Here is a 12720-nt window from a genome sequence, read left to right on the forward strand (position 1 = left end):
ATTAAACTAAAGCACACAGGATTTATTTATTTATTTATTTTTGTTAAGAAAAATGCACATTGGATGGGAGAAGCGTATCTGCAACGCCAGTTGGTGGAACTTACTACAGAAAAATCTGAGTAAAATATTCCACTTAATTTGTCAGCCAAATAATGAGGTACCAGGTATGTTAGACTGAAGGAACTCTCCCTTCAGTTCTGCAGGAAATCAAACATTCTTACCACCTGATCAACGAATTAATCAAAGACGATCAACTTTATACCGACCTTACGACCTAATTAATTTAAGAATCGATCCTTCGAGGAAGTCATGCAAGTACAACATTTCCATTATCCAACCATGAGAAATATCACCTATAAAATGTTCCAGAAACTTGTTCAGCCAAATGAAATACTGCCAAATGCATGCCAAGTATGTTAAGTGCTTCTCCTTCATTCAGTTCTGCACGCTATCGTCTTCTTACTACCTAAAATTCAAAAGCTCGTGCTACTAGGAAGAATGAATCGAATCCAATAAAGTTTAATATTCGCAAAATAAACTAAAGAATCGTTTGCGAACGCAAGCAAGCAAGCAAGTACATTTCCATTATAAATACTCTCGACTCCGAGGCTTTCTTTCATCAACATCGAGCAAACCAATTAATCAAAGAGCAATATTCTCTATTAATTAGAGATGGCTTTACGTTCGTCTTCCTTCCTAGCTTTCTATGTTATATTTCTTGCAACCATATTGGCCACCACCTCAGCCCAAAATTCTCCACAAGACTTCCTCGACCCACACAACGCAGCTCGGGCCGAAGTCAACGTCGGCCCGTTGTCGTGGGACGACAACGTGGCGGCGTTCGCGCAAGATTACGCCAACCAAAGAGCCGGCGATTGTGCGCTACAGCACTCCGGTACCAGCCTCTACGGCGAGAATATCTACATGGGGCCAGCCGGGGCTAGCTGGACGGCGGCCAACGCCGTGGATTTGTGGGTGAAAGAGAAGCAGTACTATGACTACAATAGCAACAGTTGTGTGGAGGGCCAGATGTGCGAACATTACACTCAGGTTAATTAATTGTTAACTCATCGAGATTACTCTTACACCTCTAATTACTCTAAAAGTTATTTTAACTTTAAGCTTACAGATCTAAAAGCTATTTTAACTTTTAATATTTTAACACAGGTGGTATGGGCTAACTCGCTGTACCTAGGGTGTGCTGCGGTTACGTGCGACAATGGTGGAACCTTCATAACATGCAACTATTCCCCACCTGGCAACTATAAGGGAGAACGCCCATATTAGGGCTGGGGGAGGTTACGTTACGTACTTTGCAATTTGCATGCATGGAATATATACCTACGATTTGGATCGAGCATGTGTTGATGTGTGTCAAATAAGCTCCAACGCGAATACCATGCCTATTAATTATCTGCATGAATAAATTCACGAAGACAAGTGTGTACGTGGCTTCTATTTATTAAATAAAGTGATATTTATCTTGTATCGCAATGTTATATATATTTATATATGTTGCTCATGAGTTCGTTGTTTCAGACTTTTGAGTTTTTAAGTACTGTCAATTGTGCACGTAAGTAGAATCCATTACATTCCGAAACGTACTGTTCGTTGTATAATATATTAATACGCATGGTGAGAGAATAAATAGGATTTCACGTTACTCCAACCTCTTCTGTTTCCTTTCCGTTAAGGATTACTTCCCAACGGGAGAGAGAGAGAGAGAGAGAGAGAGAGAGAGAGAGAGAGAATCTATGACCCACCCCAAATCAGAGCGACGTTGTTGATACACATTGCATGCATGGAGCAAGTGTATGTGTTGTGGTACATGTGCTAATGTAACGAGCTCCTCTGATCTCGATATACGTTGAAAAAATTAATATACTTAAAAACTCATGGTGATTGCTCGTTTTACTTTAATCATTATAACAAAGTCCACATGTAGTATTGCGTGTTTTTTTAATAAATCAAATCGTTGTGGAACTTAACTATAGTCTCCTGTAGTCTCGTTAAATAATCTTGATTAATTCTACTTATTAATGGGGACTTAAAATGATACAATTTACGCCTGTGTAAAATCTAAACCATCATTAGAATCTAATGGACTTATGGGCTTCTTAAGTCCGGCATATATAAACGAAGTTAGACAGAATCACGAGCCTGATAATCCCCATTTAGGGACGTCGATCAAAGCCTAATACACCTCATCGGGACTATACTCTTTTTGGTTTTTAAAAAAAAATAATTTAATCTATCATATGGAAGCATAGGTATATAAAAGATAGACTATATGGAGGGGACCATATATATATATAACCAATAATTCTTTTCGATCCTGCTAAGCCAAGCTAATCAAGATAAATGTCAATAAATTAGTTGAGATATCAAATCAGAGTCCGTTTACTTTTAGTTCAGCGCATAATTAAAGGGTTCGTTTAAGACCAACTTGTCAATTAATATAAGAACTCAAAGTGATCGATGTAGTACCAAAACATATCATAATATTTCATTGTTGTTATAATTGAAGCAAGATGAGAAGGAATTGTATCTAGAGACTGAGTTTAATTACCATTTTTAATATATTATGTAAGAATTAGTTCACCTTTGTTGGCTTTGTCTATACTAGGCCAATTTCTTATCTCCTATGATGAGACGAGAAAGAAATTAACTCTGATATATTCTATACGAAGATGGTCATCGTTTTACTGCTTGTGTCATCGTGTGAGATGATTTGAATCCTCACATTTGACTTGCAATAATGTATACGCATATCATCTACTACTATATTTCAAACTTGTTTATTATGTACTGCCTTCAATTATTTGGAATTGACCTAGAGTAGATAGTAGAGTCAAGGATGGATATTAGGATATATTCGAATAAGTATATCCACGTAAAGCTTAGACCTCTTCAAACAACGTTCTGTCCTTCCTTGTAACTAAGAAAACCTTTTGTCAGAACATTTCGTCACTCCTAAAATATCGCTATAAATATCAGACACACCGTTTTAATGGGCGAGGGTTTCTAGGTTTTGAAAGAAGACGATTTATTTCTTATATTCTTTAAATTTATGTGTTTCGGGTTATGCAGAACTGATAAATCCCATTTAGTATCACCTTCCCGGCAACAACAGTATATATATTATGGTTCTGTCTTCAAAAGCTTTACGCTGAGAAAGAAGAATATATAATAAAGATTATAAAGAACGGGAATGAAGAACTGTGAGCTTGATTTGGTACTGTAGAAAAATGAAACGACATAGAAGATATGATAACAACCATACTCATTATTCTTTAAAACATTAATTCCATGCATTCGAATACACGATATTATATATACCAGCGCAAACATAAACATGTAGTAAAGCATAACAACAAGAAACTAACATTATTGCCCTTAGTTTTATTTAAGAAGATACCATGCATGCATGGTGTGCTTCATGCACTAGGTATATAGAGACACATCATGCATGCAAATTGCAAAGCACGTACGTAACGTAACGTCCCTCTAATAAGGGCGTTCCCCCTCATAGTTGCCAGGAGGGTAGTAGTTGCATGTTATGAAGGTATCACCGCTATCGCACGTAACCGCAGCACATCCAAGTTGCAACGAATCGGCCCAAACCACCTGAGTGTAATGCCCACAGCTCTCATTTGGTGGTGCCGAGCACGAGTTAGACTCGTAGTCGTAGTACTGCTTCTCCGACACCCATGAGTTCACGGCGTCAGCCGCCGTCCAGCTGCTGCCCCCTCCCCAGAAGATGTTCTCGCCGTAGGGCCCGCCGGAGTGTTCGAGCTGGCAATCGGCCGCCCTTTGGCTGGCGTAGTCTTGCGCGTACGCCGCTACCGTGTCGTTCCACGACATCGGGGCGACGCCAACGTCAGCCCTAGCCGAGTTGTGAGGGTCGAGGAAGTCTTGCGGGGAGTTTTGGGCTAAGGTAGTGGTGGAAAACAAGGCGAGGAAGATTACAACGGAAGCTAAGAAGGAAGAGGAAGGTAAAGCCATCTCTATTTTGTTTATCTATCCCTTTAATTAGAAGCTAATCCCTGATGGAAAGAGATAGAGGAGAGTTTGGGGTATTTATAGGTGCAAGGTCGTGTATATGGTTTAAATAAAAATTAATAAATGAAAAATGTGCTTGTAGCAGACGCAAGAGAATGCTTAGCTCATTTGCAGACGTACGTAATTTGATATTATCTTCCATTGTTTCTTTGAAGTGGTCATGGTATTCTTTGAAGCATATATGCAAGCACGTTTCGTGGAAAATCGCGCGAAAGGCAACTTGCAACTTGATGGCGGCTTCTGCATGGCTCGATCTGAAACTAATAGCTTTATTTGGTTTGCTACTAACTATTTTAACTTCAAGCTTAAACCGCCATTGTACGTAGCAAGAAATAGTGATAAGCAAATCCTACTTCGTATCTTAATTGTTAGCTTATTACATCTCTCTCTATCGTAGCTCAATACTTTTGACGGAAAGCCCAAAAGGATTAATAGAATGCATAGAACAAGAGAAATCACCAAGTGCTTCCTTACCTGTTTCATCGCATTGTTAACATTCGTATCGTATAGCAAACAGTTGAATGTCCATGCATCTAAAGTCAAATTTGGTGTCCAACGTGCCAATCTCGCCTTTGGATTGAGAAATATCATGATAGCAAAGTTCAAACCAACCAGACCTACTTTTTAGCAAATTGTTAGAACTTACTTCTGGTTGCCAAAAATAAGAAAAACGAAAGAAAGAAGAAGTAGAAAAACCCTGTCTTTATATTGTTTGTGCCTAACATGGCCCAAGTTGTTAGGCACAAACCCCGTCTTAATTTATATCAAAGGAACGTACTCCTTAGTCGAACAATGCTAAACTGAGCTCGATCAAAAGTAAACGCGAGTTAGATTAAACTCATTTTTAATACCCTAACGAGGGGCCGGCAACGATTACCTACAAATTGGGAATATGAAAGATTTAGACCTTGCTATTAATTAGCCTCGTCATTAACGGAAGCTCACCCCCTTTGCCTGTGCAATTTATAGATGGCTATCCTTTTTCTTCTCGTTTGTTTAGATAAAGCCCGGCCATGGCTCATTATTCATCTCGGTGGGTCTTTTTGAAAAGTAAAATTACCGTTTAATATCGGCACCGAATACTGACTTTGATTCGAATATGGCTATGTATACATATACCAATTAAAACATTTGAAAACAAAAAAAAAGAAAAAAAAAGAAGAAGATCCTGCTAAACCAAGCTAATCAAGATAAATATCAATAAATTAGTTGAGATATCAAATAGTCGGTTTACTTTTAGTTCACCGCATAATTAAAGGGATCATTTTAAAACCAACTGTATAGGAACGTGATCGTTGGCTTTCCTATTCATTTTGCAATACGTTTTCAAGAATTGGTCAATTAATATGAGAACCCTAAGAGATCGATGTACTACCAAAACAGATCATAGTATTTCATTGTTGTATAATTCAAGCAAGATGAGATGGAATTATTTCTAGAGACCGAGTTTAATTAATTACCATCTTTAATTATGTAGGAATTAGTTCACCTTTGCCTCAGTTTATACTCTGCCAATTTTCTTATCACCTATGATGATATGAGAAAGAAATTCTGATTCTATACAAAGATGGTTATTGTTTCGCTGTTCGTGTCATCTTGTTAATTTAAATCCTTTAATTTGCGAATAATGTAATACACATGTAAATCATTTACTACTATATTTCAAACTTGTTTATTATATATTACCTTCATTTTTTATATAAAAAAAAAATTGACCAGCGGTAGGTTGTAGAGTCAAGGATATATATTTGGATACATTCGATTAAGCATATCCATGTAAAGCTTAGATCTATATGGAATAAAACATTATTTCTTTATTCTTCAAATTTATATGTTTTATTTTTCTTTTGAGGAAATTAAAATTTATGTGATTTGGATTTTGAGTTACGCGGAACTATAAAATCCGATTGATTTATCACCTTCTCCAAAACAAAATAAATAGTGATCAAGACCAAATTGGATTTTTAGGCCATTCACTCCGGACAATTTATCTTAGTCCATTCAATTTTTGGGGGATTAAAACCACGGTCTTGTTATTATCCTTTTCAATGATTCTTTTGAAAAAACAATAATATCCTTCCAGAATCCGTTTGAACGACCCTTCGGTTTTGAGAAGAAAAAAGACAAAAGGCTGCGTTCAAAATGAAATATGACCTAGATGTGCCAACAAATTGCTAAAAGGTAAAATTAAAAAAAATAAAAATAAAAAAGATACCTTCGTTTCACAAGTTTTTTTAATTAATTTAGTAGGCGTTAATTAATGCATACAATAGGCAGTTTAAAAGGTTACAAGTTAGGTAGCTCTTCAATTAATAAGATGGTATAGAAAATAATGTGATGTTGATTGATCGACATTGTTTCACAATATTAAACTAAAGCACACAGGATTTATTTATTTATTTATTTTTGTTAAGAAAAATGCACATTGGATGGGAGAAGCGTATCTGCAACGCCAGTTGGTGGAACTTACTACAGAAAAATCTGAGTAAAATATTCCACTTAATTTGTCAGCCAAATAATGAGGTACCAGGTATGTTAGACTGAAGGAACTCTCCCTTCAGTTCTGCAGGAAATCAAACATTCTTACCACCTGATCAACGAATTAATCAAAGACGATCAACTTTATACCGACCTTACGACCTAATTAATTTAAGAATCGATCCTTCGAGGAAGTCATGCAAGTACAACATTTCCATTATCCAACCATGAGAAATATCACCTATAAAATGTTCCAGAAACTTGTTCAGCCAAATGAAATACGCCCTTCATCACCACTAGTGCTCCCAAAGTCACCTTCAATGCTCCACCCTTCAAAGTAACGGTGAAGCCCTTTGATTCCAAGACCCTAAGAGAGATGAGGTTCTTTTTCAAATCCGGTATGTACCGAACTTCTGTTAGCTCTTTGACGGATCCATCGTGGAGCTTCAAGTGAATAGTGCCAATGCCTTCAGCTCTACAAGGGCTATCATTGCCCATAAACACAACTCCACCTGAGATCTTCTCAAAAGTGGAGAACCAACTCCTATTTGGACACATATGGTATGTGCAACCGGAGTCCAAGATCCATTCATCCGTGCTACATGCAAGAGCCGAGCCTACCAAGGCGCTTTCTGAGTCCTCATCATCCGAATGTGCCACATTTGCCTTTTGGGGTTTCTTGTCCTTGTTCTTCAAAACTGAACAATCCTTCTTCCAATGCCCTTTATTGCGGCAATAGGAACATTGGTCTTTGGCAATTGACTTTCTATCTGAGGATGCACCCCTTGACTTTGAGAAGGATTTGCCTCTCTTCCCAAATTTTCTGTTTTCAGATCTACCCCTCACCATCAATGCATCTGAAGATGACTCATGAGTAGCTTGCTTGTCCAATTTCCGGTACTCATTGTTAATTAATGCATTTGCAACATCTTCATAATGGATTGAGTCTTTTCCATACAGTAAGGTAGTAGTGAGGTGGTCATAGGTGTCCGGCAAAGAATTCAACAATACCAATGCCTTGTCCTCATCTGAAATTTCAACATCCAAGTTTTGTAAATCAGCAAGCAACTTGTTGAAGCCATTCAAGTGCTCCGCCATTGGCGTTCCTATCTTGTATTGAAATCTGAAAAACTTCTTCTTCAAATAGAGCCGGTTCTCAATGCTCTTGGTCATGTATTTGTCCTCCAGTTTCTTCCACAAGCCCTTCGCCGAATTTTCCCTCATCACAAAATATTTTTGATCCTTTGCTAGACAAAGCCGAATGGAGCTACAAGTTTGCCGGTTCATTTTTTCCCAATCCTTTTCGGAGATGTCTTCGGGCTTCTCCTCCAAGGTGATGTCTAACTCTTGTTGGAACAACACATCCATAACTTCACATTGCCACATTCCAAAATTGTTGGTGCCATCAAACTTCTCAACTTCAAACTTTGCATTTGAGATAAGTTTGCCCGATCTTGATGATTCCCCCATTTTGCCAAAATTTCTTCAAATCCTCACTATTCCCAACTTCAATAGCCTAGGTTTGAAACCAATAGCTCTGATACCAATTTGTTGTGCAAATCTACCAAATGGGTGAAGGAAGCGGAAGCAATACCTTCACCCTCAAATGTCTTCAAATGGGAATAGTGAAAGACAACCAAATGCAAAGCATACAAATACTCCAATAGGAATGTTAATGGTGTTAGAAAAGCCCTAAGCAAGTTCTAATCACAGATTAACACCCTAAAATATGCAAGCATCAACAAAGCCAATAATGGAGACAATAGAGAGAGAGAGAGAGACAAGATTTACGTGGTTCGACGATGTGCCTACGTCCACGGGCGGAGCAATCTTCATTACTATGCAAATCTCTCACTTACAAAGAGTTTAACAACTCTAATCACTCTCAATACAATGGTGGCTCAACCCTCATTAATGTTTTTTCCCAACCTCCAAGTCCTAAAACCCCACTTTAGTATTTATAGTCAGGTTCAGAAAAAGGGGGTTTTCAGGGTCGCGTTCGAACGCCCTCGGGGCGCATTCGAACGCACCCAGTGTTAATACAGCAAAACTCAAGGGGCGTTCGAACGCAGGAGGGTGCCGTTCGAACGCCTGCAGAAAGTCTGCTCTCAGGTTGGCTCGCGTTCGAACGCGGCTGGGGCCGTTCGAACGCCTACATCACAACTGCTCTCTGTCTGGAGCCCGCGTTCGAACGCCCTCAGGGCGCGTTCGAATGCGCGGCACAGAAATGCTGATACATGCTGAATTTTTCTGAAAACTGAATTTGAGCCAATTTTTAACAAATTAAAGGGATCATTTTAAAACCAACTGTATAGGAACGTGATCGTTGGCTTTCCTATTCATTTTGCAATACGTTTTCAAGAATTGGTCAATTAATATGAGAACTCCAAGAGATCGATGTACTACCAAAACAGATCATAGTATTTCATTGTTGTATAATTCAAGCAAGATGAGATGGAATTATTTCTAGAATTCGAGTTGAATGCTATTTTCGGGGGAACTCCTTTAGAATTCAAAAAATATCAGCAACTCGTTAAATCCTATTCATCTACTTAATGCTCGCGTGACAAAAGCCAATTATTGCTGTCCAACAAAGAATAATCGTCCCAAGTTGTTATTAATGTATATAGAGATTATTAACACAGAATAGGGGTCAACTATTAGAGCTCCAAAATAAATTACTTTTAGCCATCATAGATTTTTGACTCACAATAATCGCGAAAATTATGCGGCCAGAATAGCTCTGCAATTGTTTGAACATTTCAAGCGATAATTGAGGATATTGAAAGGATAACTATCCATTTATGGCGAGCTTAGGCTAAAAGAATGTAACCACCTATAAGTTTTCCAACCTTTTGTGTTTCCTTTCCATCAAGGATTAACTCCCTCATAGGGAGAAATATAGATGGCTTTACCTTCCTCTTTCTTCTTCCTATCTCTCTTTGTAATCTTCTTCTCCTTGTTCTACACCATTACCTTAGCTCAGAACTCCCCACAGGACTTCCTCGACCTGCACAACTCGGCTCGGGCTAACGTCAACGTCGGCCCGATGTCGTGGAGCGACACGGTGGCGGCCTACGCGCAAGACTACGCCAGCCAAAGGGCGGCCGACTGCCAGCTTATCCATTCCGGTGGGCCTTACGGGGAGAACATCTACTGGGGCTCGACCGAGGAATTCACGGCCGCCGACGCCGTGGGCTGGTGGGTGGCGGAGAAGCAGTACTACGACTACGAGAGTAACTCGTGCTCGGCACCGCCAGATGAGAGCTGTTTGCATTACACTCAGGTGGTTTGGGCCAACTCGGTGCAGCTTGGATGCGCTAGAGTTACATGCAACATTGGTGGAACCTTCATCACCTGCAACTATGACCCGCCTGGCAACTTTAACGGAGAACGCCCTTATTAGAGCCACACCGTCGATCGCTTTGCATTGTTGAACTGCATGCACGATACGTACGTGCTACGGTGTGCTAATCTAATCAGCTCCAATTTCCACACCATGGCATCGACATATGTGCCTAAACTTGATAACTAATGTGTGATTATTATTGTTGTTCGCCGCAATACTTGTCTCGAATCTAAATCATATTTCATTTAAAGGATAGTTAGATATCTAAATCATTATTAGAGAATTTTACAAATCAAACCTTATATTTTCTTATTTTCTAGTTAATACTCATTCTTTTCGAATTTTATAATGCGACCCTTTTGTTTGAAAATTATATAACACCTTGAGTTAATTTAACTACACTATTAAATATACTTAATAATTTTTCAAATACTTAACCTTAGTCATTTGCCTTTCTCCAAACCATGGATACTATTGCCTAATGCTCTGGGTTGAAGGAGTTTGTCCTACGAGGTTGCAAGAGTCTCGCCGACTTAATTTGGAAAAGAGGGTTTAGTTTGGTGAAGGAGATTTAAATTTTGTGGTGTGGGGTTTATTTTTGAGTAAGAAAATTTATAATTTAGTTAGGGGAAGTTTAGTTTTGAGGAAGGCGATTAGATTTAGTGAGGTAGGATTTAGTTTTGAAAAAAATATAATGGTAAGATCACAAAATCCTCATAAAAATTAAATAATATATAAGGTGTGATTTGGAAAATTCCTGATTATCAGCCCAACCAATGTAATTGTGCTATATCTGGGCATTCTCAATCAACGGTCTATCTCTACCACCTCCTTGACCGGTTGACCCCATGAGCCCATCCTCCATCGTTCCAATTTGTTAGGCCGAAACTGGGCCATCTTAGAGCCCATGAAAACCTATTATTATTTGGGCTTAGCGTTGTTATTCATAAAACATAACCTACTATTTAAGAACTTAAGATATTTCTGAGATCACGAGGAAACCACAAACGACAAAGTCTGCCATGGAAGGAAAAGAAAACGACGTAGAAGAGGAACCAACAGATCTTCAAACACATATTAATTCCACGCACTCGATACAAGAGCAAACATAAACATGCATGTTTATTTTATGTATATACCATGCGTGCATGTTCCGCTCCATTTACTAGGTATATTCTGTGTGTGTGTGTGTATATATATATATATATATATATATATATATATATATATATATATGCACGCAAATTGCCATAGTACGTAGGTCCCTCTAATAAGGGCGTTCGTTGTTATAGTTGCCAGGAGGGTTATAGTCGCATACGATGATGGTACCACCACCGTTACTGCACGTAACCGTAGCACATCCAAGTTGCACCGACTTGGCCCAAACCACCTGAGTGTAATGATAACAGCTCTCATTTGGTGGTGCCAAGCACGAGTTACTCTCGTAGTCGTAGTACTGCTTCTCCGCCACCCAATAATTCACGGCATCAGCCGCCGTCCCGACGCCCCACGACCAGTAGATGTTCTCGCCGTAGGGTCCGCCGGAGTGGGCCAGATGGCAATCGGCAGCCAATTGGCTAGCGAAGTTTTGCGCGTACGCCGCTACCGTGTCGTCCCACGACATCGGGCCGACGTTGACGTCAGCTCTAGCCGAGTTGTGAGGATCGAGAAAGTCTTGGGGGGAGTTTTGGGCGAAGGTAGTGGTGGAGAACAAGGAGAAGAAGAAGATTAAATAGAAAGCTAGCATGGAAGAGGAAAGTAAAGCCATCTCTATTTATATTCTCTCTCTTTGGAAGCCAGTCCTAGATGAAGAATAAGGAGACGCGAGAGTTGGGAGTATTTATAGGTAGTGTCTAGGTTTAAATTAATATATACATACATATAGATGCACACGCGATGATGCTTAGCTCATCTGTAGACGTAATTTGATCTTATGTTTAATTAGTTCTGTCAATTGTTAATGGTATCCTAACTAGGAAGAAAAAACCACGAACATGGTGCTTGTTCTTATACTTGGGGCGTCCTTGACGTTGTAGTTGATTACAACAACGCCTTATAATTTATTTGCTACTAATCCGAACAGAATGAGAGAAACTAGTTTATCTCCTCTAATTTCATTTTCAAAACGGTTGCAAGTTGCAACAAAATTTGACTTTGGACAAAATTGAAAATAAAGAAAAGAAGAGACGATAGTTTTTATTGGAGTCAACTTGCCAAACTTTCGTACACGGTTTTTTACTTATAGGTATGGGCCTCATCCTTAATGGGCCTTCATATAGCCCATGAACGAAATCGTACTGTTTTGGGCCTGCCTCGGGACTGGGTCTAATCACCTGCGCGAGTGGACGCAGGAATTGTACTAAATCAGCCTCTGAGGAAACGAAACGTGGCAAGGGCTGACACCTCCCGCTGTCATCTCGCCCAAACATGGCTTTATGCTCCTGCCGCTGTCTACACCCATCTAACTCTGATGTTGATTTGACCGCCACCAAACAGTTTGCCCGAAACGACTGGCCCCACCGTCGTACGTGCTCCCCCACGTCACGTGATTGGTGGGTCACCCAGTGGTCTTCTTGACCCAGTTCCATTTCCGTAAATAAAATATGGCAGGGTCTTATATGCAAATTGGTCCGATTTCACATTAAAGACGGATTAATTCTGATAGTAATCCAATTCCTTCCTTCGACTATGCACACACCAGTGATACGTACCATCCTTAACAGGAAGAGAGAAGAGATAATACGAAGTGGGGTCCGGTGGTGGGCCAGCCAAATGGAGGGAAGACAAATGAGGTCAACTCGAGGCGATAGTGGTGGGTCCAGCTGCCACTG

At 39.5% G+C, this 12720-nt stretch overlaps 4 protein-coding genes across 4 annotated transcripts; 2 read left to right on the forward strand and 2 right to left on the reverse strand.

The window, feature by feature from the left end:
* Positions 1 to 624: 624 nt before the first annotated feature.
* Positions 625 to 1486, forward strand: LOC140759321 (pathogenesis-related protein PR-1 type-like). The gene is made up of 2 exons (XM_073095852.1): positions 625 to 1050; positions 1168 to 1486. The coding sequence occupies exons 1-2, from the start codon at positions 673 to 675 to the stop codon at positions 1285 to 1287; spliced, it is 498 nt and encodes a 165-aa protein (XP_072951953.1). The 5' UTR covers positions 625 to 672; the 3' UTR covers positions 1288 to 1486.
* Positions 1487 to 3268: 1782 nt separating this feature from the next.
* Positions 3269 to 4053, reverse strand: LOC140759213 (pathogenesis-related protein 1A-like). Its single transcript, XM_073095711.1, has one exon. It carries the CDS (start codon positions 4003 to 4005, stop codon positions 3508 to 3510), a length of 498 nt encoding a protein of 165 aa, XP_072951812.1. The 5' UTR covers positions 4006 to 4053; the 3' UTR covers positions 3269 to 3507.
* A 5392-nt stretch (positions 4054 to 9445) lies between these two features.
* Positions 9446 to 9973, forward strand: LOC140759061 (pathogenesis-related protein 1C-like). Its single transcript, XM_073095526.1, has one exon. The coding sequence runs from the start codon at positions 9446 to 9448 to the stop codon at positions 9944 to 9946; it is 501 nt and encodes a 166-aa protein (XP_072951627.1). The 3' UTR covers positions 9947 to 9973.
* A 1183-nt stretch (positions 9974 to 11156) lies between these two features.
* Positions 11157 to 11513, reverse strand: LOC140759064 (pathogenesis-related protein 1-like). The gene has a single exon (XM_073095529.1). The coding sequence runs from the start codon at positions 11511 to 11513 to the stop codon at positions 11157 to 11159; it is 357 nt and encodes a 118-aa protein (XP_072951630.1).
* Between the last annotated feature and the right edge of the window lie 1207 nt (positions 11514 to 12720).

The sequence above is a fragment of the Typha angustifolia genome, chromosome 4, assembly GCF_048772165.1.
Source record: "Typha angustifolia cultivar Huaian chromosome 4, ASM4877216v1, whole genome shotgun sequence".
NCBI lineage: Eukaryota > Viridiplantae > Streptophyta > Magnoliopsida > Poales > Typhaceae > Typha > Typha angustifolia.

Coding starts and splice junctions, on each gene's coding strand:
- LOC140759321 (XM_073095852.1), top strand. CDS start 673: ATGGCTTTACGTTCGTCTTCCTTCCTAGCTTTCTATGTTATATTTCTT. Junction 1,051..1,167: donor TGTGCGAACATTACACTCAG/GTTAATTAATTG, acceptor ATTTTAACACAG/GTGGTATGGGCTAACTCGCT.
- LOC140759064 (XM_073095529.1), bottom strand. CDS start 11,513: ATGTCGTGGGACGACACGGTAGCGGCGTACGCGCAAAACTTCGCTAGC.
- LOC140759213 (XM_073095711.1), bottom strand. CDS start 4,005: ATGGCTTTACCTTCCTCTTCCTTCTTAGCTTCCGTTGTAATCTTCCTC.
- LOC140759061 (XM_073095526.1), top strand. CDS start 9,446: ATGGCTTTACCTTCCTCTTTCTTCTTCCTATCTCTCTTTGTAATCTTC.